General features: G+C 49.3%; 1 protein-coding gene across 1 annotated transcript; it reads right to left on the reverse strand.

Moving 5' to 3' along the window:
* Nucleotides 1–13,168: 13,168 nt before the first annotated feature.
* Nucleotides 13,169–24,781, reverse strand: FGF6 (fibroblast growth factor 6). The gene is made up of 3 exons (XM_011931075.1): nucleotides 24,392–24,781; nucleotides 23,293–23,396; nucleotides 13,169–13,418 (listed from the first exon to the last, which is right to left on the reverse strand). Exons 1-3 carry the CDS (start codon nucleotides 24,735–24,737, stop codon nucleotides 13,242–13,244), a joined length of 627 nt encoding a protein of 208 aa, XP_011786465.1. The 5' UTR covers nucleotides 24,738–24,781; the 3' UTR covers nucleotides 13,169–13,241.
* Nucleotides 24,782–25,990: the final 1,209 nt, after the last annotated feature.

The following is a 25,990-nucleotide window of genomic DNA, read 5'->3' on the forward strand; positions in this document are numbered from 1 at the left end:
CAGCTACCCTGGAGGCTGCGACAGGAGAATCGTTTGAACCCAGGAAGTGGAGTGAGCCGAGATTGCACCACTGCACTCCAGCCTGGGTGGCAGAGTGAGACTCTGTCTCAAAAAAATAAATAAATAAGAAGAATTCATGGATTCACCCATATCGAGAGTTGGAAAATAAAAGGATTTTGAGAAGTCTTTCTGAGGGAAAGACTTTTTAGGGGACCTTTCAGGAAGGCCTGAAATAGCTTCACGAGTGAAGAGAAACTTCAGTAAGACCCCATGGAAGGCTTGACCTGTGTCCCTGAAGCTGAGGGGCACCGTGGACCTCTGTGTGATGCCTGCCTGGAAAATTCCAAGGCAGGAGTGAGTGTGTTTCCCGCTGCTGTGGTGCTGAGAGTGAAGGGCAGGCTGCCTCTGCCACCGGCTCGGGCTTCATTCCCGCAGTTTGCAGGGGCCAGGATTTTCTGCATGTTTCCCAGAGACCGGGTGTGAGCCACACATGAGCGCGGGGATGACTTACACTCCGTCCAGCAGAGCCACCTGGACAGGTAACAGGTCCTGGTGCAAAGAAGCTGCCGGTGGACAGCTGGCTTCCCATGGGGCTGAGAAAGGAGGAGGCAAAAGGCCCCCAAGGAGGATGAGCTTGCGGGGCCCTGGGTATAGTACGGAGACGGATGGGCTCTGCAGGGTCTCGAGTGGCCCCTAATGGGAGAGTCCATTTAGGCAGTTACAAGGCCCAGGAGGACAAAGCCAATTTATAACAGGACTTGTCAGGTGACAACTTCCCTACCCACCCCTTTCCTCTTAGGCTCTCTCTGTAGCCCAAAAGGGTCAAACAAAGTCAGCAAGCTTGGGAAGAGGTATCTGGGAAGAGAGCAGAAACTGACCATGGTCATGCCTCCCGACCCAGCAGGTCCCAGCTGGAGGTGGAGGAGAAAGTCTTACTTTTGAATGAAGACCAAAGTGTAGAGTATTCTGTTGCCTGGCATGATAATTTCTGAATGGTGGCTGTGCTTTGCCTCTGGAATAGCCATATGGCTTTGTCTTAGCTGTGAGTGGCTAGGAGAATCTAGAGACAGCCCGAGTTCTCCTCCAGGGATGCTGGTTTCATCCAGCATGTTTGCAGAGAGCAGTGAGAGACAAAAATAAAATTGCCTTGCGGCAACGTCTCATCGACTGTGCGTGTTCCATGTGCTAGATTTATCTTCCATGTGAAAGACCTAAGGGAAGTACAACATCTTAACAGCAATGATCTTTGGGTGGTGAGATGATGAGGGGTGAGATTATTTTTTAATTTTGTGGGTGTTGTAAATTTTCTACCATAAACATGTTTTAATTTTACAATCTTAAGAAAATGAAAATAATATTCTTTGAAAAAGGAATGAAGAACTTAAGATTATGTAGGTAAAAACCATTTCTGGCTCAGGTCCTGTTTGCCGGTGGGGTGGGGAGGAGGCTAGAGGCACAGGCCTCAGCCGCGTGTGAGAAGAGGAAGGGTGATGTGAGGAGGAGGTCGCCTGCCTTCACAATGCTCCTTCAGCCCAGAAACTCTTACCTGACACCCAGGTCTAGAATTCCTCAGTGCCCATCTGCCAGTTCTATACTCTGGACAATTCCTTAGAACTCATTGCCTTTACCACCTTCCCAAGGGAACTTCCTGGGGACAGAGTCTAGGTGTAAGGGTTGACAATGGCGTCTGAAGCTTATCTTCCCTGCCTTCACTTCCTAACCTGGGTCTTCTTTTTTTTTTTTTTTTTTTTATACTTTAAGTTATAGGGTACATGTGGATAACGTGCAGGTTTGTTACATATGTATACTTGTGCCATGTTGGTGTGCTGCACCCATCAACTCGTCAGCACCCATCAATTCGTCATTTACATCAGGTATAACTCCTGATGCAATCCCTCCCCCCTCCCCCCTCCCCGTGATAGGCCCCGGTGTGTGATGTTCCCCTTCCCGAGTCCAAGTGATCTCATTGTTCAGTTCCCACCTGTGAGTGAGAACATGTTGTGTTTGGTTTTCTGTTCTTGCGATAGTTTGCTGAGAATGATGGTTTCCAGTTGCATCTATGTCCCTACAAAGGACACAAACTCATCCTTTTTTATGGCTGCATAGTATTCCATGGTGTATATGTGCCACATTTTCTTAATCCAGTCTGTCACAGATGGACATTTGGGTTGATTCCAAGTCTTTGCTATTGTGAATAGTGCTGCAATAAACATACGTGTGCATGTGTCTTTATAGCAGCATGATTTATAATCCTTTGGGTATATACCCAGTAATGAGATGGCTGGGTCATATGGTACTTCTAGTTCTAGATCCTTGAGGAATCGCCATACTGTTTTCCATAATGGTTGAACTAGTTTACAATCCCACCAACAGTGTAAAAGTGTTCCTATTTCTCCACATCCTCTCCAGCACCTGTTGTTTCCTGACTTTTTAATGATGGCCATTCTAACTGGTGTGAGATGGTATCTCATTGTGGTTTTGATTTGCATTTCTCTGATGGCCAGTGATGAGGAGCATTTTTTCATGTGTCTGTGGGCTGTATGGATGTCTTCTTTTGAGAAATGTCTGTTCATATCCTTTGCCCACTTTTTGATGGGGTTGTTTGTTTTTTTCTTGTAAATTTGTTTGAGTTCTTTGTACTAACCTGGATCTTCTATGAGAGTTAACAGAAGAATTTCAGGCCAAGTTAGACGGGTGCTATACCCTGCAGCAGGGTTTCTCAACCTCGGCACCAATGATGTGTGGGGCCGAGTAATTCTTTGTTGTAGGGGGGGGATGTCCTGTGCATTGTAGGATGCTTAGCATCCCTAGCTGCCACCCACCACCTACTGCACAGTGTCCCCAGCCACCACCCACCAGCCACTACATAGTGTCCCCAGCCGCCACCCACCACCCAACCCTCAGCGTCCTCAGCCGCCAAGCACCATTCACTGCATAGCATCACTAGCTGCTATCCACTACCCACTTCCCTTCCCCAGTCGTGACAACTGAAAGGGTCTTCAGGCATTGCCAAATGTCCTCTAGATGTCACCCCCATTTGAGAATAGCTGCCTTTGAGGTAACTGCCTATCACATCCAAAAGAATAGGGCCCCCGCCCCCCAATTAGGGCTACTTTTGGTGATAGCAGACCACTTGGGGGCCTGGTAAATGCACCAGCTGCTGACTTCTGTCTTGGCACAGGAAGTTAGGATGACACCCTGTGTGAGGGCAGCCTTCCCCAGATGGCAGCAAGGCACCGGTATGGACTGAATGTGTGCTCCCCAAGTTCATATATGAAAGGCTGGATTGAGAGTTAGGGTCTGTAAGGAAGTACAGGAGGTTATAAGGGTGGGGTCCTAATCTAATAGAACTATGGCCTTATAGGAAGAGAAAGAGACACGCAGGTGTGCGGTGTCTATCCTTATGCCCAGAGGAAAGGCCTTATAAGGACATGGTGGGAAGGTGGCCTTCCACAAGCCAGGAAGAGAGGCCTCACGGGACATCCATCCTGCCAGACCTCGATCTTGGGCTTCCAGTCTCCAGAACTGTGAGGAAATCAGTGTCTGTTGTTGAAGACACTGTGTGTGGCACACTGCTCGCGGGCCCCAGCTCTGAGATGGCACTGGATGTGCATCTGTGCCAGCAGAGGCAGGCCCCAGGGGTCCCTGGCACCATGAGTAGCCGTGCCTTATGGGGATGTATGCCTGCTCTATTGGACACCATGTGTCCCATGAAAACCAGACGGGAAGGCTCTTGTGTTCTTTGTAAGAAAAATGAATGGCCAATATTGACATTTACAACCAACCCTTCAGTTGGCCAACCTGGTGACCCTCCAACCTCCTCCGCAGCCTAAGCCTCCCGAATGCCGCAGGCATCAACCTCCCTTCTCTCGTCACGGAAACCCTCGTAGGAACGTGCAAGGAATGGAATATGCTGGTTGGTTGATTTTGAAAAAACAAACAGCATTAAACTTGTTGGGGAGGTGTGTCCCAAATTTTATGTTGAAAAATCTTTTTAAAGTTATGCATTCATGTTTAAATAAACATGCTTTTTAACTGAGCATTTTGTGGGTTTAGCGTTTTCATCCTGAGCATCATTTGTCTATAGGATGATTGGATTGTAGATGAATACAGTGTAGAAGTCTTAATGGAATACGGGCACATTCCAGAAGGTCCCTGGGATACTGGTTTCACGGGATCTGTTATTAGCCTGTTTTCTTGGCGTTTTGGCTTTTTTTCCTCCTAAAGCTGGAGGAAAGGAGGAAAGGCAGCTGTCCTGGCCAAGTGTCTGTGTGTGAAATGAGGCTGTGGTGTTCGTCTGCTTGTGTTTAGCACCATCGGGTTTAGTCTCAGGGCCCTGACAATAGACAGATGGCAGCAGGGCAGCAGAAGGCTTCTTGCTGGTTCCTTTAGGGACATGAGCGGTCAGGCAAGGAATATGAAATCTCTTGGGATCTCCCTCAGAAAATGGAGGGGACTGGTTCTTGTGTGCTGTGCAAGAATCGGATTCAGCCCGAGAGGCACTCCCTGGAGTGAGGGAGTGAGGGCTGTGCTGTGAGCCACACATGAGGACTCCTTTTACTTTTTTTTCTTTTTTTGAGGCAGAGTCTCGCTCTGTCACCTGGGCTGGAGTGCAGTGGCACAACCTCGGCTCACTGCAAGCTCTGCCTCCCAGGTTCAATCCATTCTCCTGCCTCAGCCTCCTGAGTAGCCAGGATTACAGGGTGAGCCAACACACCCGGCTAATTTTTGTATTTTTAGTAGAGATGGGGTTTCATCATACTGGCAAGGCTGGTCTCGAACTCCTGACCTCAGGCGATCTGCCCACCTTGGCCTGCCAAAGTGCTGAGATGACAGGCAGGAGCCACCGCGCTCGGCCCACACACATGGGCTTCTTTCCGTCCAGGCGTCACTGCTCTCTCCAGCATCGTCTCCTCTAGCCTGGAACACTCCTGTGTGGGAGCCTCCAAATTGCTCTGCCTGCGCACAGGCTCACCTCACCACATCATTTTATGGGAGACAGTTCTGATGATCATTCTAGAACCCCTGCCTGGTCTTGTTACTTTTTCTTTTTCTTTTTTTTTTGAGATAGGGTCTTGCTCCATCACCCAGGCTAGAGTGCAATGGCGTGATCTCGGCTCAGTGCAACCTCTGCCCCCGGGGGGTTCAAGTGATTCTTGTGCCTCAGCCTCCTGAGTAGCTGGGACTACAGGTGTTACAGGAAAGGGGTCCCAATAAAGACCCGAGAGAGTTCTTGGATCTGACGCAAGAAAGAATTCAGGGCGAATCCACAAAGCAAAAGCAGGTTTATGAAGAAAGCACGGCCACTCCCTAGACAAAGCAGGGTGTTTCCAAAAGTACGAGGAGGAATGTGTCCACGCTAAGCACAATGCTCATTTATATACAGGACAAAAACAGGTCACGGGGAGATGTGCTCTGCTACACGGGTGTCTGATGCAGGATTAATTTTCTTAATTACAATATTTTGCAAGAATCAGTATTATTATCTTTAAAACAAAATTAGGAATGTTTTTGTTCTCAAGATATCAGGATATCAGGACACTCTGATTCACCTACAGTCTGCTGTGGATGAATACATCTACTGTATTCTACAGTCCAATCATCCTATAGAAATCCTATAGACCAAAGTCTGGGTACATTTATTAAACGTCAGTCTGTTCCCTTAATTGTAAACATCTGGAGGCTAGGAAGACCTAACTTCCTGGGAATGCGGCCCAGCAGTGGCAGCCTCATTTTCCTAGCCCTCACTCAAGAGGGAGTCACTCTGGTTCAAACACCAATGACACAGGCACATGCCACCACCCCCGGCTAATTTTTTGCATTTTTAGTAGAGATGGGGTTTCACCATGTTGGCCTTGAACTCCTGACCTCAAGTGATCCGCCACCTCGGCCTCCAAAGTGCTGGGATTACAGGTGCGTGCCACCCTGCCGGGCTAATTTTTGTCTTTTTAGTAGAGAAGGAGTTTTGCCATGTGGCCCAGGCTGGTCTCGAACTCCTGACCGCAAGTGATCCACCTGCTTCGGCCTCCCAAAGTGCTGGGATTACAGGCATGAGCCACCATGCCTGGCCTGGTCTTGTTACTTCTTAAACCTCAATAAGGGCCTCTCAGTGTTTTCAGATTGAAATTCAAGCTCCTCTGGTGAAAAGAAGCCAGACACAAGAGACTGCATATTGTGTGACAATAGGAAATATCCAGAAAAGGGAAAATGATGGAAACAGAAAGTAGATCCGTGGTAGCTGGGGTGAAAGCAGGGAGGAGGGGATTAAATGGGCATGAAGAACATAATGAGCCCTCATCTTAAAAAAAATGTTTTTTTAAAACTAGCTGTTTGTGGTGGTGTGTGCCTATGGTCCCAGCTACTCAGGAGGCTGAGGCAGGAGGATTGCTTGAGCCTGGGAGTTCAAGGCTGCACTGAGCTATGACTGTGCCCCTGCTCTCCAGCCTGGGACACAGAGAGACACCTTATCTCTAAAATAAATAAGTACATCCTTTTAAAAATGTGCGTGAAGGATTTTAATGGAGTAATGAGATGCTCTAAAACTGATTTATGGTGATGGTTAACTTTACCTAAAACTCATCGAGTCATATACACTAAGGGTGAATTGTATGATACGCAAAATTTAAAAAAATTCAAGCATGTTAACATAGCTTCCCAGTGCTCTGGGATACAGCTCCTGTCCACCTATCTTGAGCTCCATCCTGCCCGTGCTCCTCTCATCCTGGATACAATACTGACCCTGCTTAAATTCTTGAAGGGACTGTGTTTTTCCCCGGCTCTACTGGCAAACACCTGCTGCATCCTTCCTTCCTTGCAACACTCTTCCCCTACCTGCCAGCCCCTACCCCTGCCCCAAATCTGGCCGAGACCCTTCAGAACTCAGCCTTCCCAAGGATGGATCCTCTCATCCACCAAGAGGAGGTCCTGACCCTGTTCTGTGCTCCCATAATATTCTTGAAGTTTCTCTTTGGTGCTGCTCATTATGTTTTGCTGTAATTATTTTATTTTTATTTTTATTTTTCCCACCCCGAGATGGAGTCTTGCTCTGTCACCCAGGCTAGAGTACAGTGGTGTGATCTTGGCTCACTGCAAACCCTGCCTCCTGGGTTCAAGTGATTCTCCTGCCTCAGCCTCTTGAGTAGCTGGGATTACAGGTGTCCGCCACCATGCCTAGCTAATTTTTGCATTTTTAGTAGAGATGAGTTCTCACCATGTTGGCCAGGCTGGTCTTGAACTCCTGACCTCACGTCATCCGCCTACCTCGGCCTCCCAAAGTGCTGGGATTACAGGTATGAGCCATTGCGCCTGGCCTATTTTGGTGTAATTATTTATTTAATGTCTGTCTTCCTTGCCAGTTTATAAGCCCATCTATAGTTTTCACAGTGATATTCCCAGGGCCTCAAGTGGTTTCTGGCACATAATAGGATGTTAGAAGTATTAATTGCATAAATAATACAAGAATGAGGTGCAGAGTCCGAAAGACTGGGCAACTCTTCCAAGAGAACGTAGATTTATTCAGAACCCAGAGTTGCCTGACTGAAGGCACATTGGGATCCCCCGCAGAGATGGGCTGTGAGAGTGGGGGTGGCCACCGCAGGAACATGGCACGGAGATGACGGGGTTGATGACGGGAAGCTCAGGAAGGGGGCAGTGTGAAGCGAGGGAGGAAACTCAGGAGGCTGTGGGATCCTCGTGACTTAAACTCTCCAGTCATCGTCTTTCTTTTCATTTAACCCATAAAAAGATGGCATAATGTATAGTCCCCCCAGCTCCAATGTCCTGCCATCCCAGTCATTCCTACTAGATGGGTGCTTCAACGTCAGACCCACCTGGGGTGTGTATGAAACGTGTAGACTCCCGGGCCCCGCCTGGCGTCGTCAGAATATCTGGGAACTTGGAGATCTACGTCTTAACATGCTCTTGGGTGATTTTTTGTCATGCAAGTTAACGAGAGCATGGAGACTGCATTTACCTTGTTCACATGTGGATCCCAAAAACCTAGCCCAGTCCGGGGCAGGGATGAGGAACTCTGTGAATCTTGATGGGTGAATGAATGAATGAATGAATTCTATAGTCATAGAAATGTGTGTATTTGGTTTCGACCGAGGCAAACAAGGAAGAGGGATGCTGCCTCGCTGTGGTCTCCCATTGCTTTCTTCACCCTCCTGGGCCAATGTCCCCACTGGTAAGCTATAGGGCAGTTGGACGGAGCACGCCACCGGACTTCTTCCTGCCTTAATCATCAACAGCACCACGAATCGGTGCTTTCGGTTTCCCTTTGCCTGCCTTCCTGCAAGGGGGGAAAGACTCAAGATGAAAATCAATGACAACCCAGAGATTTGTTGTCCGTTTTAATAGGAGGAGTGGAGTCAAAGAGTTTAGAGAAATGTAGAAAAAGACCTTTTACTTTTTGCTGGAACATGATATGGGTTGTGCATGGCACATACATATTAAAAAAATAGAGGTATCGCATTTCACAATCACATGACTGAACAGCATCTGGGGTGTACTATGCGCTGTGCCTAAGCTGGAGGGCAGCTCTGCCCTGGGACCAGCCTGAGGTACTTAGCGATTTACAGAAAGAGGAAACCACGCAGGACACAGCTCTCTGGTGCTGGAATTTCAGTCGTTCAATGAGGTATACAAACATGGTTCTGCGTTGGCCATCTGCATGATGGACCAGATTCAGGACCTGCTTGGGGCATAATCGCATCCTCCTGCTGTTCTGGGAAGAGGAAGCATCGACTCCGATGTAAGCAGAGACTGGAGTATTTCTCTCTATTCTTCTGGCCTTGTGCCAAACATTCCTCTCTTTGGAGTTTTTCTGGGAGGTAGCAGAATGAGTGGCTGCTTTCTTCAGGGGACCAGCAAGTATTAGAGACCCATTTTAGAGACACAGGCATGGTAAGTGGCAGAGAATGCTTCCTCAGTGACAGCTGACCCAGAATCTTTGAGGAAAAACATTGGGATAGAAGGATGAAGGAGTTTTCTTTCTCTTTCTTTTTTTTTTTTTGAGACGGAGTCTCGCTCTGTCGCCCAGGCTGGAGTGCAGTGGCGCACACTCGGCTCACTACAAGCTCCACCTCCCGGGTTCACGCCATTCTCCTGCCTCAGCCTCCCGAGTAGCTGGGACTACAGGCGCCCGCCACCACGCCCGGCTAATTTTTTTTTTTTTTTTTGTATTTTTAGTAGAGATAGGGTTTCACCGTGTTGGCCAGGATGGTCTCGATCTCCTGACCTCATGATCCACCTGCCTCGGCCTCCCAAAGTGCTGGGATTACAGGCGTGAGCCACCGCGCCCGGCCAATGAAGGAGTTTTCTAGCTTGTGTCCACACGAAAGGGGGCAGAAGGAGAAAGAGGGCAGAGGGGAGATCCTGGTGTCTTGGAGGACATCTGTAGATGTGCATTTGGTAGATATGTTTTCACCAGTGACTGTGACACAGAATGGGCAAAGGCAATGGACTTCAACAAGGGCAGCAAGGAGAACTGCAGCTCGTGGACTCTCCTATTTCTTTTTTCTCTCAGGACTTGCATAGAACAAGAACTTGAAGGGTCTGAGGTCTAGGACAAGAAAGTGGCCCAGAGCCAGCATCGAAGGAGAACTGCAAACTGCCCAGGACAGGATGAGGGTCAGGAGAGAATTTCAGGCCTGGGTTTCTGGGCAGGAGAGAGATCTATATGTCTAAAGAGGAGAGAGGTTTGTACCCTGAATCAGATGGCAGAAGAAAATGTTCTTTTTGTTAGGCCATAGACTGGCCCTGACCAAGGGCTTGGCACGTATATTAGGGTACTGTGGGATGTGGTGGCAGAGGGGAAGGCTGCGGAGGATAATGGTAGGGTATTAATTACAAAATTATACACTGCTTTCCAGAGGGGTTCAAAAATGTATGGGAAGTGGGAAGGGAAGGGGTGTTACAAGGCAGTGAATGATGAAACAAACATAATCAACAGCTTGAACAAGGCATTTGGAGTTTTCTGGTTTCCTGTGAGGTTCATCCATTGCCCTGAAAAGGGTGGAAGTTTTTACAAGGAGCGTGGGGCTCCCCCATTGCTTCTAAGCTAATCTCGACAGCTGCAGCTGAGACATGCATCTTGAAGGGTGTGTAGATATGCTGCTCTCCTCTTTATTATTTGCTCTTGAAGAGACAATAAAACAGCCTCTTGGCCCTTGGAACTCCAAGTTTGCATGGAGCTGCCAAAGAAGATTCAGGATGAAAGAGAGGTGCACTAGCTACAACGCTCTGTCAACCAGGCTTATTGCTCAGCACTTGGGGGTGGAGGACCCAAGTCTTAATACGTCCTCAGTGGGAAAGTGGGGTGCACTCTGGTTACCCTGCATATAGCAGTGTCTTCTGTAGCCTTTGAGAGCCAATGGGCCTGACAACTGAGTTCAGGACTCAGTGGACACGTGACCAGACAGGAAACAACTCTCCATGTCTGGGGAACAGAAACAGAAGCCGGAGAGAAGGGACTGAAATGCGTCCTGCTGACCCTACTCTGGCCTTGTCCCTTAACTCACTTCTGTGGATGGGGATTGGCTTTTCTTAAGCCCAAGACACTTACAGGAAAACAGAAAGCCCTTGAGAGAATTCCTTTGCATGGGAAGGATTTTAAAGAGTCACCCACACATACCTGCCTCCAAAGGTGGTATTCAAAATACTTAGCAACCAGCTAGGCGCCGTGGCGCATGCCTGTAATCCCAAGAGTTGGGGAGGCTGAGGCAGGTGGATTGCTTGAGCCCAGGCATTCAAGACCAGCCTGGCCAATACGGCAAAACCCTCTCTCTCCAAAAATAAATACAAAAATTAGCTGGACCTGTAGTCCCAGCTACTCGGGAGGCTGAGGAAGGAGAATCGTTTGAGCTTGGGAGGTAGAGGTTACAGTGAGCCGAGATCACACCACTGCACTCCAGCCTGGGTGACAGAGCGAGACCCTGTCACAAACAAGCCCCAGATACTAGCAACTGATACAGCATCGGCCCTGGTACCAGTTAGACAGACACCCAGCCCCTCATAACCGGTGCTGGTGCAACCGCAGTGCAGCAGCTCAGTATTATGTCTGCTTGATCATAGGCACTTCGTAGCTTCTCCTTCTCACTCCTAGCATGAAAAATGGAAGTGGACATGTGGGGAAATGCCTTGGCAGGATTTGAGCAGCGTTGTGATTCTCTAGAGACCTGAAGGAAAGGGCTGGCAGCCCGAGGCTTTGGGGACTCTCTTGAAGATGGGTCCTCTCATGCCACGTGAGCTGAAAGATCCTGGAAGAAAGGAAAGCATGCTCTGGGACCCGAAACGTCTTTCTGCTTTTTTTCTCTGGATCACAGTCACGCCGTCCACCAGCCATCCCACACTCCAACTCCACTAGGAACCGATATGCACCTCGGGTCTGGAGTGCCTGCATTCCTGATGGACCCTGTTCAAGAGACTGATTGCACTGGACGAGACTCCCTAAAAAACAGTGGAGAGCTTTATCCCCGCCTCCAAGCCGTCCTGCACTTCAATATTCCGCAGACTCAAGATGGACCGGTTTTCTCCCTTTTCTACCACATCCAAGGGTCGGCCGTGCTCTGGGGCTTCTACTGTCTCTTCCATCTTTGCATACCTGGATGTGGCCTTTTCCTCCTCACCCAGCACATGTCCCATGTCCTCCCTGACATTTGCAGGGCAGAGGAGGTAGCCAGTAAGGTGTCTCTCCCTTCGACTGCCAACCTCCATCTTCAGCTCAGAATCCCTCAACCCGGATCTATCTATAGATGGATGCAACTGCAAATAGCGAGGTATGTTGAAGATGAAGGTATTTGCAACAGATGAGGGATTGTCTCGCAGGCCGGGGGCCCCCCGAGAGTCGCAGAGGGAGTCAGGTCATTTTGTAACTCGGTGGTTCACATATGCCAGAAATATTTGCACTCTGATACGCCTCTCTCTGGTTTCAGATTTAGGAACATTCCAATGGTTCAGGAATCTGAAGGCTCCAGGCAGACAACATTTATAGTCACTTGGGGAACCTCTGCTTTAAATATTCTCAAAGGACAGGAGGCAAGAAGGCATTGTGCAGCAAGGAGCTGCTTCAGCTTGGCTGCTTGACTCCACGGGATTATCACTCCTCTTCTGCTGCAGGGAGGAAGAGAGCACAAACCCTGGAGGTTGCGGTGCCCATCCTGCTGCCTCCAGGCACAGCGCGTATGTGAGATGAGGATGAACCAGACGGAAGTGAGGGTATCAGATGAGAACTTGGGTGCGTTTCCTGGACATACTTGGAGAGGAATTACCATCTGTAGTCCAAAGCCTCTCTACTTCCTTCATGCCCTATTTTGTCCCCCTACCCCTCGCCAAAGAGGTTGCCATTATTAGGATCCTTGTCATCTGAGGTTAAAATAAGACCAGTTCAAAGTGAGGAAACGTTACGGGCAGGCAGCCTGGCCCCTGCTTGTTCTTGGAGCCACACACAGCCTGAGTTCTCCAGGCAGAGTGGCTCTCCTAGAACATCCAGTCCCTTCTGCTGCCTCCACAAGCCTTCCTCAGCTGCCCTAGATGCTGCTCTGCCCCTTTCCTCCAAGAAGAGAACCACTTCTCCCCCAGCTTCCCTGACAGTTCATCCCAGTGTCCCCAGAGCCCTCACTGGCAGGAAGCTTGAAGTGCCTGATCACTCTCTGGTTTGCAGTTCAGCCTTACACCCTCTCACTCTGCCCTCTCTGCCCTTTGAGGACAGCTGCTCCCTGCTGACCTGTGTAACCCATGTAGTTAGTGGCCTCTGAATGGAAAGATAATTGGAAAGAGGCAGAATGGGAGCACACATCAATCTTGCTGGTTTGACAACTGACATTCTTATGGGCAGATTCCCGCAGCGATGATGCTAGGAGAAAGAAACCTGATGCTTTGAAATGCCATTGCTATGAGAATGTATATAAAGCTGTATGGATATACAACAGTGCACACAAACTCCTACCCTGGCCTTTTCCTGTGCACATGGTCACATTCCACAAGTGTCACTGATACCTTCTCTCCTGGAGGGAGGTCAGAGCATGGGATAAATTGCCATTCTAAGGTTGCTGATTGCAGCCCTGGTTTGAATGGGCTACATGCCGTGGGGTCCAGTGGTCCAAGGGAAACAACTGGGATCTCCCCAAACCCGACATAAACCCGATTCAGAAGCCATGGAGGGCAAGGGGAGTTATTCGCTTGTGCAAAATTCCAGTAGAACAGATGCTGCTTTAAATCCGTGAGCCTTCTTTTGCGGGTCCTTATATCCTGGGAAGGAAATGAGTGACAGTCATGGTCGGGGACACCTTGCTGCCCCGCTTCACCCGTCCGTATTTGCTCAGGGCGATGTAGGTCCCTCGGTACAAGTCTGACTCATAGGCGTTGTAATTGTTGGGCAAGAGGGTTTCTCTGAACTTGCATTCTTCTTGGAAGCTGGGCTGTGAAAGACATGGGCAAACAGCAGAGACTGGGTTACAAATGAGGAGTGCTGCAGACGCCAGCTGGGCCGCGGGCAGTAGGCCCACTGCCAGGTGCCCCTTCCCTTCTGTTTGTGAGACAACCCCTGGGAGGTCTGAGCATCCTGGGTGGACAGAACGGTGAAAGGTTAGGATGGGAAGAGGTTGCAGGCTCTCATGGTTTCCTCTCCCCTTCCCTCCTTTACGATAAGGAAACCAAGGAAACCAAGGCCTAGGGACACAGGGCATGATGGTCTGTCCCACATGGGGCAGAGCTGAGGCTCTACCACTCAGGTCTCCTGACTTCCAGAGTACTTTCTACAGAGTCCCCAGATGGTAACTTGTTCCGTTCAAAGAACAGACCAGGAAATGACACGATAAGCTGTTTTCTCAAGTCCACTGTGAGAGGGAGTCTACTGGAGCAGGAATGAGAGCCCAGGGTGCTATTTCATGACTTTTCTACTTCCTAGTTGTGTGACCTTGGGCAGGTTCCTCCCCTTTTAGCCTCAGTTCTCTTTTCTGCAGACTGGTGGGGGGAAGAAGGAGAGAGGTGGTTGGTGGAGGGGTAGGAGACATAGGGGATCTCTTAAGCCCTTTCCAGCACTGCCTGTCTCTTTCTTTCTGCTTGTGGTTCTTCAGTCCGTCTTTCCTGGTTTAAGTCTCAAGGTTTCTATCCCTCAAAAAGGCCCATTCTCAGTTTTGACTTTGAGCCTAGAAGGTGTCTGGTACCTCCTAGACCAGGGGTCCCCCACCCCCAGGCTGTAGACCCGTACCAGTCAGTGGCCCTTACCAGCGCAGGACCCGGGCTATACAGCAGGAGGTGAGTGGTGGGTGAGCGAAGCTTCCTCTGTTTTCCAGCCACTCCCCATCGCTTGCATGACCACCTGAGCTCTGCCTCCTGTCAGATCAGCAGTGGCATTAGATTCTCGTAGGAGAAAGAACCCTGTTGTGAACTTTGCGTGTGAAGAAGGATCTGGGGTTGCCTGCTCCTTTTGAGAATCTAATGCCTGATGATCTGTGGTGGAACAAACCATCCCGCATGCCCCCATCCCTCACCCTGTCCATGGAAATAGTCTTCCATGAAACTGGTCCCTGGTGCCAAAAAGGTTGAGGACTGTGGTCCAAGACAATCATAGTTCTCCAGGGACACGCAGGAACAGAGATGGTGAGGAGCAGGAGTTTTTACGGGGAAAAGGACCTGGTTCCCAATGTGACAGGTGATGCCAAGGAGCCTGGGACCAACAAAAAAAATGGCCCTTTCCATGTTAATTTGGTAGAGGAGTGTGTGTGGGACACCTGTTCAGAACATGAATGCTGGACTTTTTGTCTCACATGCACAAATTCATTCCCAGTACATCACCCCAAGTCCTCCTCTTTCCTCTGCAACCTGCCTGGGTGGCTGCCCTGAGGGAGTGTGCAGGGATTTCCTGCTCTTGTGGGGGAAGCAGCTGGGTCGGGGCTAGAAGAACAGAGAGCGAGGTGGGAGCCAGAGACCCAGGATCTACTCTTGAAAAGAAATACAGAATGAGAAATGGGTGGAGGATAATTTCTGACTCTTTCTTGCTCGGGTATAAAAAAAACCCCGCTCGATGGCTGCTGGGCTGTGCCAGAGGTGTCCTCTAGCTTCTGTAAAGGAATCGTACTGCTAGTGTCCCATCTTGCTGGCAGTGTAGCTGGACGAGAACCTCTTGCTGTTCTGAAGGCTGGTAAGTAGCTTGCTCCTCAGGACCCCAAGACTCCCAGAGCCCTTTCAGTGGACCCCTCTGGCAACATTTAGAACAGCCATACTTTCTTTCCCAATAGACTCCAAGATCCCTGAGATGAGGACTGTATCTTGCTTGGTACATGATGCTGAGTGGATGGTGGTTGAATAAGGACAACATGGCTGGTTTTGGTGGCTCACACCTGTAATCCCAGTACTTTGGGAGACCAAGGCAGGAGGATCACTTGAGCCCAGGAGTTTGAGAGGAACCTAGGCAACATATTGAGACCTTGTCTCTACAAGAAAAAAAAAAAAAAAAAAGCTAAGCGTGGTGGTGTATGCCTGCAGTCCCAGCTACTCTGGAGGCTGAGGTGGGAGAATCACTTGAGGTCGAGGCTGCAGTGAGCCATGATTGTTTCACCGCACTCCAGCCTGGGTGACAGAGTGAGACCCTGTCTCAAGAATAAAGAAATAAGTAAATAAGGACAGCACTGAAACGTCAGGAGATCCCTGCATGGGTGGCTCTTTCAACGTAATGTGAGTGTGGGCGAGGGGACAGCCTTGCCTGTGGGAACACAGGGAAACCCCTCATACATTTTCCCCGTCGTCTTCTCTCACGCTCGCAGCCTGTTGACAAAGCATTCCACTGATGTTAACTTGCTTGAGATCAATGTGAAGGCATTCACCAGCCATGTCAACAGGTTACTGCCAGGCCAGGGGATGGGTTTTCATAACTTTCCTGTTTTCCTTGTTAGGGATGCTCAGTGAATATTTGTGGATGAATGAAGGGATGTCCTAAAGGTAAAAAGGATGAACTAACCAGCATAGGTCAAGAACATATTTGTGGCCGGGCGCAGTGGCTCAGGCCCGTAATCCCAGCACTTTGGGAGGCTGAGGCGGGCAGATCACGAGGTCGGGAGATCGAGACCATCCTGGCTAACACAGTGAAACCCCGTCTCTACTAAAAATACAAAAAATTAGCTGGGCGCGCTGGCGGGCGCCTGTAGTCCCAGCTACACAGGAGGCTGAGGCGGGAGAATGGCGTGAACCTGGGAGGCGGAGCTTGCAGTGAGCCGAGATCGCACCACTGCACTCCAGCCTCGGGGACAGAGTGAGACTCCATCTCAAAAAAAAAAAAAAAAAAAAATATTTGTGCCACAGCTTTGAGGTTAGACTGATGACAATGGCCTCTTACTTAGCTGTGTGAGCCTGGACAAATCATTTAACCTCTAAAGCTTCAATTCCCTCATCTGTGAAGCAACAACAGTAAGAAAAATTATGTCATAGAATTGGACTAAGCATTAATTGAAATAATGCATGGAAAGTCCTGGGAACAATGCTTGCTATATAGTAGAATTAAAAACAAATTAGTAGTAGTAGTATTCTTCTCCAAGTAAATCATGAACTACTTTACATTAAAAGCCTCAAAAGACTGCCTTACCCTGGATCACCAGTCCTGTAAGACTTGCTGTGGGTTACTGGACAATTTAGCTTTTAAGCTCTGCAGTTTTTGACAGAGTGCCTGGGAGACAGTGAGCTTGCATGGAAGGGCAGGAAGCGAGAGAAAGGGCAGAGGCTGGCGCTGGCTCTGAACCACAGCCCTTCATTAGGACCCTCTCTGGACCCTGGTTTCTTGCCCTGTGCATGGGGCATAGAACCTGTCACAGGACTTCCCTTGTTGGTGGGCAAGCTTGGGAGCAGCAGCACCAGGAAAAATTCAGCTCGGGACTGATTGAAACATTCCAAGTAAAGCTACGTGAATGAGAAGTCCAGTACAGGTCAATGAACAAAAGAGTCCGGCGGTAGATCCCAAAACATACATGGATGTAAAATAAAATGAATCTGACACGAATATAAAGTAAAAGAGGTATTTTAAATCACTAGAGAAAACATGGTTTTGGAACAACGGAAGGGTATTTTATTATAATAATAATAAAGTTTGGTGTGTATGACTTTATCCCTTACATCAAAATAAATTCCAAAAGAAGCAAAAATTTAAATGTAAAAAAGAGAACCATTAAAATCCAGAAAAGGGTTTTTTAAATAAACTCAGAATCAGGAACATCGTTCTAAGCAGGACAAAAAAAAAAAAAATTAAAGCCATTTTAAAAAAATTAATAAATTAGTCTTCTACTTGAAAAATATTACCTTAAATAAGAACAGAAATGGCAAGCTGGATGAAAATCTGTATAATACACGTATGTCAAAGAGTACATTTTGTTACTATATTCAGAACCCTAAACTCACCAGAGAATGAACAACATTTATAAAACAGAAGATTCCCAGGAAAAGAAATATCAGTGGCATGTGAGCAGAAGAGAATATGTCTAATAAGAGAAATGTAAATTATAACTGCGAGATCACATGTTTAGTGGCCAGATTTCAAGGAGAAAAGCATTTGACACTCTGCTGTCAGTGAGGGCATAGAAACTAGGAATTCTCATTTAATGTCCTCTGATGTGTACACTGTTATAATCTCTATAAAGACCAATTTGGCCGCATCTACCAGAGTAAAGGATGACTATAGCAACTGATCAGCAATCCTACTACTAGAAATTTATCTTACTGATATATTCCCACACATGCACAAAAGTTACTACAGTATTAAATAACAAAAGACCAAAAACAATGTTCTGTTAGGAGAGGAGTAACTGAGGTGGCTCAGGCCTGTAATCCCAGCACTTTGGGAGGCCAAGGTGAGTGGATCACGAGGTCAGGAGATTGAGACCATCCTGGTCAACATGGTGCAACCACATCTCTACCAAAATATAAAAAATTAGCCAGGCGTGGTGGTGCACACCTGTAGTCCCAGCTACTTGGGAGGCTAAGGCAAAGGAATCTCTTGGACCCGGGAGGCGGAGATTGCAGTGAGCCGAGACCACACTCCAGCCTGGAGACACAGCGAGACTCTGTCTCAAAAAAAAAAAGGATCAACTGACTCAGTTATGGTAGATCCACATGATGGAATTCTACAAGCCTTGAAAAGATAAGAGGCCTCTCTGTACTGACATGAAATGGCCTCAAAGATACATTGCTAAGTGAAGACACAAGGTTTGAAAAAGTGTTAGCATAGTATGCTGCTGTGTGTGTGATTTTAAAAAGATGAGAGCAGTGCATGCACGTTGTGCCTAGGCTATTTCTGGAATGATACACTGGGATGATACACTGGTAACTGTGGCTGCCTCTAGGGAGGGAACTCAGCGGCTTCAAGACGATGGTAGGAGTGAGACTTTCCGTAGAATATTCTGATACCTTTTCTCCTTAAAACAAGTTCATGTGTCACCTAGTCAAGTAAGTACATTATTTAAAGTGGGAAGGGGAATTTAGGGTAGCAGATGGGGCAGGAAACGAGCGAGAAAACATTTTGATCAGAAACGGGTGGTCTCCTCCTTGTTGGGTCACAGCCCCTCTCCACCCACCAGCCTCCCCCCTGTTCTAACTTTGTGTGTCCCTGGAGAGTAACCCGCCCAGTCAATTCCAGAGAATTTATTTCTGATCTGGATGGTGGTTAAGGGAGAGGTTTCATGTGTTGTTTGCAAGCTCTAGAGAGGAAATGAAATCTTGAGGTGGAGGAAGGGGAAGTGGGAGGAACTGAGTGACTTGGACAAGAAACTCTGAAACCATTGCCCACTTCCCGGTGCCTAGAACGTGTGCATTTGAGAACCCAGCCTCTTCTAAACGTCTGGGCCGCCTAAAACATGATTGTTTAAGCGTGTGTGGCCACGGATGTATAGATTGTAGTTTGTTTTTCTGGTCGTTAGATTTTGGATCATTCAAATCCACTCCCCCTCAACATACACACGTTTTTTTTTTTTTTTTTTTTATGACTTTTTTTTTCTTTCCATTCTGCTCTTTTCTCTAGCCTGTCTCATATCTCTGGCCTTCCCCAGAATCCTATACAAAAGTAAAGTGAAAAAAGACAACTAGTAGATGAAGCTTGTGTTAGAAGCCCTACCCTTCCCCTTGCTGCTCTCTCTCCGCCCTCAGCACCCTCATCTGTGGCACGAAGGGGAGATCGTGCATTTTCCCTGAATGCTTCAGGTTGATTGGATTTTCCTGCTGCCCAGAGTGATGCTCAAGACCCAGCCCCTTAATTCATCTTCATCAGAGCCCTGAGCTTTGAGTTCTCATGGCTTGGGAATGTTGGCTCCTCAGCTCTGGTGAAGAACGCCCTCAAGCCAAGTGAAGGCCATGTTCATAAAAGCAGCTACCGTATATGATTACTTGGACAAATGAAAATCATTCCACTGGGTCACATTTCCTGGGCCTGCCGGGCTCAAGCCCCAGCATGACCATGTCTTCAATTCCATGTGGGTCCATTCGGACTTATGTGCGTTTGGCACTCGCGATGGAGAAGGGCATTTCGCAGAGGAGCACGCACATCCATGGGGTAGAGATGCCCCTAAAAGTGTGAGGCGGACAAGACAGCCACCCTCTTGCCTTTAGAGCGAAGTCACCTGGACCAATGAGGATCTAATTCTGCCTTTAAACATCTTCATCCTGGGACTGCTGGGGCTATTTGCCCCTGTTCCTCCTGGGAAAGGTTGGATGGAGAAGGATGGGGTGGAAGGATGTGGGCAAGAAGGAAAAATAAACCAACTCTCTGTCCTAAGACTTTCTTCTACAGCCCCTGACTGCTTCTTTTCCTGTCTGTAGCCGAAATATCGTCAGCTCTGAAGATGCCTGCATTTTCCAGCTCTTTTTCCTAGCACACAAGTGTACTGTTGATTTAGGAATGTTGGAAAGGTTTTCATCCGGAGTTTCATTCTTCTCACTCCTGTGCAGCTCTTTGTAGCAGGCGGGGATTTGTATGCAGGGCCTCTGGCCCCTCATAAGGGCATGCGTCCCCCGCTGCTCTCCAGGTCCATCTCCCAGCACTTCCTCATGGTGGGTGTCCTTTGTCCCATTCCCTCAGGAGTGCTGTTTTCTGCTAGAGTGGCAGCTGAACCAAGGCAAAGCTGGTCCTCCCCTCCCGCAATGCAGTGCCCCAGATACTAACCAAAAGTCTCTGGAGAAAATCAACTTTCTCCTTTGCACATTGTCATACTGTTGACGAAAAGCATGTAAATGCAGTTATTCTTAGTGAAACTGAAATCACTTGAAAGCATAACTGAGTTGCTGGTATCTTTTTGCTAGTATGCTTCTCAACCAAAGGATTCTGATAGAACCACTGTCAGGTGGAGATCCTTGATGTTTTGTTTTCTGAATTTTAAAGGGGACTCAAGGGGTCTAGAATTCACTGATTCCTGCCTCATCCTGAGAGAGCACAGGTGCAGGCCCAGAGAAGCTCAGTGACGTTGCCCAAAGTAAGACAAGTAGCTAGAGGGTAGGTCGGCCAGGAACTGGAACTCGGGTCACGGAGCCCTGAGACAGGGCTGCACACAGCTGTGGCTGGACGTGTGACCCTGGAGACCCGGTGTCTGCAGCTGCAAAGGGAGGATGAAGATCAAATGCACCTCCTAGGGGTGCTGTGAGATCATGCTCGTAAAGCCCTCTGCAGCCTGTGCAGCCTCACACAAGCAGTAGGCCAGTGCTCAGGGCAGGGCAGCTGTTTATATTGTCTAAAGGGGGGGTTCCGCAAACTGTCCTGAGCCTCCCCACCCCTCTTTCCAGGAGACAGACGTGTGTGAAGCCACTTCTAGCCAGGTTTTCTTGGCCCTTATTCTCTGCCCACGAGTTGTTCCCTTGTCCCCCTCATCAACACCTCAGCCCCAGCCCAGTTTCCCTCCCCCACCCATGAGAAATCCCATGTAGTGGCAGTAGCAGCTGAGCCTGGGAGATGAGGCCGCTCAGAGGGCTTAAAGGGAAATAGTGTGAATGAAATCATCACCAGCGGGAGTCTTCCTGGCTCCGGGGATCAGTCGGCAATTGTTTTTTTAGACTGTGATAACAGCCTCTGAGGGGCAGAGAGGGAGGGGTAGAAGTCGCTCAGGAGCATCTGGTCCTGAGCCACACGAAACGTCAGGTGCCCCAGGCTTGGGGCACAGCTGTCCAGCCCCACTCTCTGTGTGCAGGCCCGGCTGGCCCTGAGGTCCAGGGAGGAGAAGCTCCCTCCCTGGAGAAGATACTCTTTGGCCAAATGCTACTGAGGGTGAAGGTAGGAGGGGTGGGAGGGCGGAGGTGAAGGGGGCGGGGTCTTTCCTCCAGAAGTTCCCCATTCTCCTGGACTCTGCTCATGTAGTGAGCCCAGCAGTTCATCAACCTGCTTAACTCCCTTTAAAGTCATCCGTCAATAATGGTGCTGCAGAGTGAGGGCTGCGGCTGGGGTGGGGTTTTCAGGCACTGGGAGTCAGCCTCCTTTCCCTTTTGCTATGCTGAATGCTCTTCCCCGTTTCGCGGCGCTTTCTCTGATAGTTAAATCATATATTCCCTTCCCCAGCCTTTCCCAGCTTCTCCTTCCAGGGCCAAGAGATTTCAAGTGGGAAGTGGGTAAATATCCTCTCTATTTGTGCATTTTCTCCTCCCCACAATTCAATTCCTTTCTGGGTAGGAAGAAAACAGTAGTAAATAGCTTGTTGATAAAGGTGACAAGGAGAAAGAAGAGTTTATGAAATTTGTGCTTTCTCCCGGGAGATTTACTTGCTAAAACGTTCCTTGCTTGCATGGAGTCCCACAGCCAACAGCCCAAATTCCCGGCTTTCCTGATGCTATGGGGTTCCGGGCATGATGCAGGCTGGAAAGAAGGGGTTCTTTGGAATGCTGCACTCTCCAGGGGGGAACCTGCTCCACCAAAACCTGGGTTGGCCCTAGGCCTCTTCCTATCCTCACCACCACTTTTCCAGAGAGAGTAACAAGGACATGTCTCTTCTGTCTCATCTCACCCACTCTCCAGCTCTCAGGTTCAGCGTAATATGGGGAGTGGGTGGTACCCTGCCCTCCAGAGGCCATGTAGCCTACTGTCCCCCAAGCCTGCCTATGCCTCAGAAACACCTGGCAAATTTAAAATACAAAAACAAACGGATTTCCAGGCCCACATCTCAGCTCTGTTGAATGAGAATCTCCTAGGTAGGTACCTGGAAATGCATACTTTTAACAAGTTTCCAAGGCGATAGAGATGCAAACTGTCCACAGACCTGTGTGGGAGACCCACTGATTTGAATGCATGCCATATGTCCACATAAACCAACCCAGACTGAGAGATGTTAGCACTAAAGATTATGGGACGGAGGCCACATGGTGACCCCATTCCTGTGTTTCATAGACCTCCTATGTTGGGTCCCCCCTGGGACCCAGTGCCAGTCCTGAGTCTATTTCTTCACATCCCAATCCTCAGTTTATCCTCCAAGGGGCAGTAGATCAGCCCTCCACACCCTCCCTATAAATAACTTTGATATTTTTTGAGGGCTGCTCTGAGGTCTTCCTTTTTAGCTGGCTTATTTCTGTCAAAGGAACCCTCCATGTCTTCAGCTTCACAGGGATGTTTGCCCACCATCTTTTGGAATAAGCCAAATGATGGGCCAAGGGCTGTAGGAAGGAGTAGGTCAGTGAGTGGAGGTTTTGGTCAATGTGCTTAGAAGTTGGTGGCATTAACCCAAGTGCCAGCACTGGCACTCCCAGGGGTGACCTATTGGGGTGGGGATGGTAATGGGTGGGACTGGTAGCTGCCTAAAGTGTGTAATGGGTAGGCTGCTTCTCCAGCTTATACGATCAGAGACCAGAGGATTGAAAACACTAGCGCAGAATCTCAGCACACTGATGAGGATGAAAACAGCCTCCCATTCTGCTCTTTCTGAGGCATGCTAGGCCGGGGCGTCTTGCAGGGCGTGTGTCATGGAGCAGCACACCCAGGCAGAGAGAGAGGCTTGCTCTCAGGGCCTTGCCAATGCAGGGAATCACACCTGCCCACAAGCCGGGATGCCAGAATGCAGGCTTCCCTCTGGCCCACGGGCTCCCTGAGCTGTGGTTTCTGTTTAATCACACAGACTTCATCCGGCAGGTGGGACAGAAGAAACACGGGCCAGAGCGGAGGACAATCACCCATGAGGCTGAAGCAGCAGAAGCTGCAAGGCCCCTCCCTTTCACAGGCTCCTTTTAACAGCCTTTCCTTTCCCATTTAGATAGTCACTTCTTTACTCAGAATTTCATATTATTTTCTTCAACTGTGTAAGCATCAAGCCTTGTAAACCTGGCACTTCCCCGGCCTGGTGAACTCACCGTTGCGTACAATCTTCCTTTACTGTTCATGGCAACGAAGAGGGCACTTCTCACTCCAAAGAGACTCACCACACCTCGCTCCACGGTGGAAATTTCCAGCAGGCCTGACAAGGAAAGAGGGGTCACATTACCTAAGACTCATGCAAATCACAGTGGGAACGTGAGCCGACGGGGGCATCTCAGTCCATCCCCATTCTCCTAGAAAGCCAGACTCTCCATCACCCCATCCACGATCCCTCTCACTCTAGGAGACCCTGGCTGCTGCACTCATCAAGTGCTGCCATTGTGCTGTTAAAAATCCAGTTCTGCAAGGGAAAGTTCTGATATCAGAGTTAGGGACTGCAATGACCACTTAGCTACCTATTTAAGACCAGCTTTGAATCTGGGCTTTCATTGACATAATTACTTGAGGTCCTTGAGTAAAAAAATACATTCTGATTATTATTCTTCTTAATGTGTACTCTACATGTTTCAACAAATCTTAACCCCTTTAATCTTGAACACACAGCAGCCCCACCATGGCTGATGGCTTTCTTGGATCCTGCAGCCCCTATCCTTTCTGGGATAGGAGACTAAACAGCAAGCTGACAACTTGCAGGATAAGAACCTGGGGACAGAGGGAGCTCGTTGAAATAAAAAGACGGATGTGCTTCAGTTGGACATTTTGCAATTAAATTTCCTTTTCTTCTCCAAGAAAGAAGCTGAATAAAAATCAGCTTGTGTCAAATTTGATCCAAGTATACTAACTCATTCTCCCTACCTCTGCCCTGCAGGCTTCCCAGACTAATGGTTCCCAGTGGCATCAGATGGGCCATCCCAGTGGCATCAGTTCCCAGTGGCATCAGATGGGCCAGTAATGCTGAAATAGTTAGTGCCACGGAGGATCTAACCAAGGTGATGGCAAGGAATGCCAGGATGCTCGGACCCCAGTATACTGAGCCTGCACCCAGGTAGAGTCATGTGGAATCATCTAAGTGGTGAGCAGCATTTCTGTCCCCTTTATAGTGCATCCTGTCCACTAGAGCATGGCCCCTTCACCTTTTAGCCCGGCATGAGCCCAAGCCCCCAAGCGTCCCAACTGGCTGCAGCTGGCACTCACTGTAGGGGTTCTCCTCGTGGGTCCCGCTGATCCGGCCGTCGGGGGGCACCTGGAGGTGAAAGCCGATGCCCACGTTGCAGTAGAGCCTCCGCTGCCGCTTGATCCCCACCAAATAGCCACTTTCCCAATTCACCCCGGCGATCTCTCCAGCTAGCCCGGCACGAGACCTGGACAGCAGGGTGCCCCAGCCCCTCGAGTCCAGCAGCGTGTTGTTGGCACGGGTGCCTGCAGGCGAGGGCACCACCATGCCCACTAGGATGCCCAGGAAGACGAGAGCCCACAGCGTGCCCCGAAGACGTTCTGCTCCCCGGGACATAGTGATGAACAGCCTCTGTCCCAGGGCCATCCACCTTGCCTCTCAGGCACGTGGTCAGAATTAATGGCCCTAAAAATACCGCCCTTCTTGTTTTTCTCCCTCCGGCATGGCGGCAGGGGCTTATTTTTGGAAGGCAGATGAAGGCTGCTGACGTGAAACCAAAGCCTGCATGGGGCACTCGGGTTGAGAGCAGAGGGACCCAGGCTGAGCCGCGGCCGGTAGAGACCATGGCTCGGGGACGCTCTCGAGCTCGCCCGCTTGCTCCCTTCCGAGTTGATGATATTTGGTTTGACCTATCTTTATAGTTGGTTCAGCAGCCCGGCCCTCCCCTCCACCCATCATCACCCTGACGTCAACCCGCCCGGCTCACTTACCCAGGGCTGTAACATTAACCTGCTCTTGGGCCTGGCTGCCTCCCCAGACCCCCATCACCCTCCACGCTCCCCAGGGGTTCTGGGAGCCACTGTCATTCCAACTATGAGGCAGGAATGAAGTGAGCAGGGAGCATCTCTGGGGGAGGGGGGAAGCTGGCTGGGGGCCCAGGGAAAGAGAGAGGCGAGAGGCCACCCAGGACCCATACTGGGCAGAAGTTCTTTGCCTGGCAGCGCCGGCTTCCTTCTTTAGAGGGCAGTAGGTAGAGGCAGGGATGGGAAAAGGCTGGTGGTGGTGATGACCGTAGCCTGCAAGTCACCCTCGAGAGCTTTGCATGGAAACAGCTGGTGGTGGAGGGGAACCCCGAAAGGCCAAACCCTCTCAGCAGGAGGGCACAGACCTTCTCAGCGGGTGGGGATGGGGGTTGTTCAAGGAGCTTTAAGATTGTGGAGGGAGGGAGGGAAGGAGGGCAAGGGCAAGGTTTGCCTGCTCGCTGTCCTGGTCCCGGCATCCACCTGGGGTGGAAGTAGTGTCTGGCCTTTGACATAGCGCCCTGGCCATTCTCCTCCCTGGATTTATCCCTGGCGTGTGACTGATATGATTCCCATTTCACAGATGAGGAAGCTGAGGCTTAGAGAGGTTAAATGACTTGCCCAAGTTACCACAGCTAATAAGTAGCAAAGCCAGAACTTCTAAGGTTTGCCTGAGTCGAAAGCCTGTGCATGTCTCATGTTTTCAGTAGAAGTCGGCTGGCCCGCAGAGTCTATTTAGCTCCTTAAATGCCAATAGCACATCACAGAGTTATTTCAGTAGCATAAAATGATTCATTTGTTAAAAAAAAACTTGAGTGTCTTTGATGTACATGTATTTGCAGATAACTTCTGTATTTGCAGATAACTTTTGCTGGGCTG

Source organism: Colobus angolensis, unplaced genomic scaffold (assembly GCF_000951035.1).
Source record: "Colobus angolensis palliatus isolate OR3802 unplaced genomic scaffold, Cang.pa_1.0 Scaffold89, whole genome shotgun sequence".
NCBI classification, from domain to species: Eukaryota; Metazoa; Chordata; class Mammalia; order Primates; family Cercopithecidae; genus Colobus; species Colobus angolensis.

Excerpts from the sequence above, each read along its gene's own strand:
- FGF6 (XM_011931075.1), bottom strand. The coding sequence starts at position 24,737 with ATGGCCCTGGGACAGAGGCTGTTCATCACTATGTCCCGGGGAGCAGAA. Across the intron at positions 23,397-24,391 it reads CCACGAGGAGAACCCCTACA|GCCTGCTGGAAATTTCCACC; the intron begins GTGAGTGCCAGC and ends TTTCCTTGTCAG. Across the intron at positions 13,419-23,292 it reads AAGGAAGATTGTACGCAACG|CCCAGCTTCCAAGAAGAATG; the intron begins GTGAGTTCACCA and ends TGTCTTTCACAG.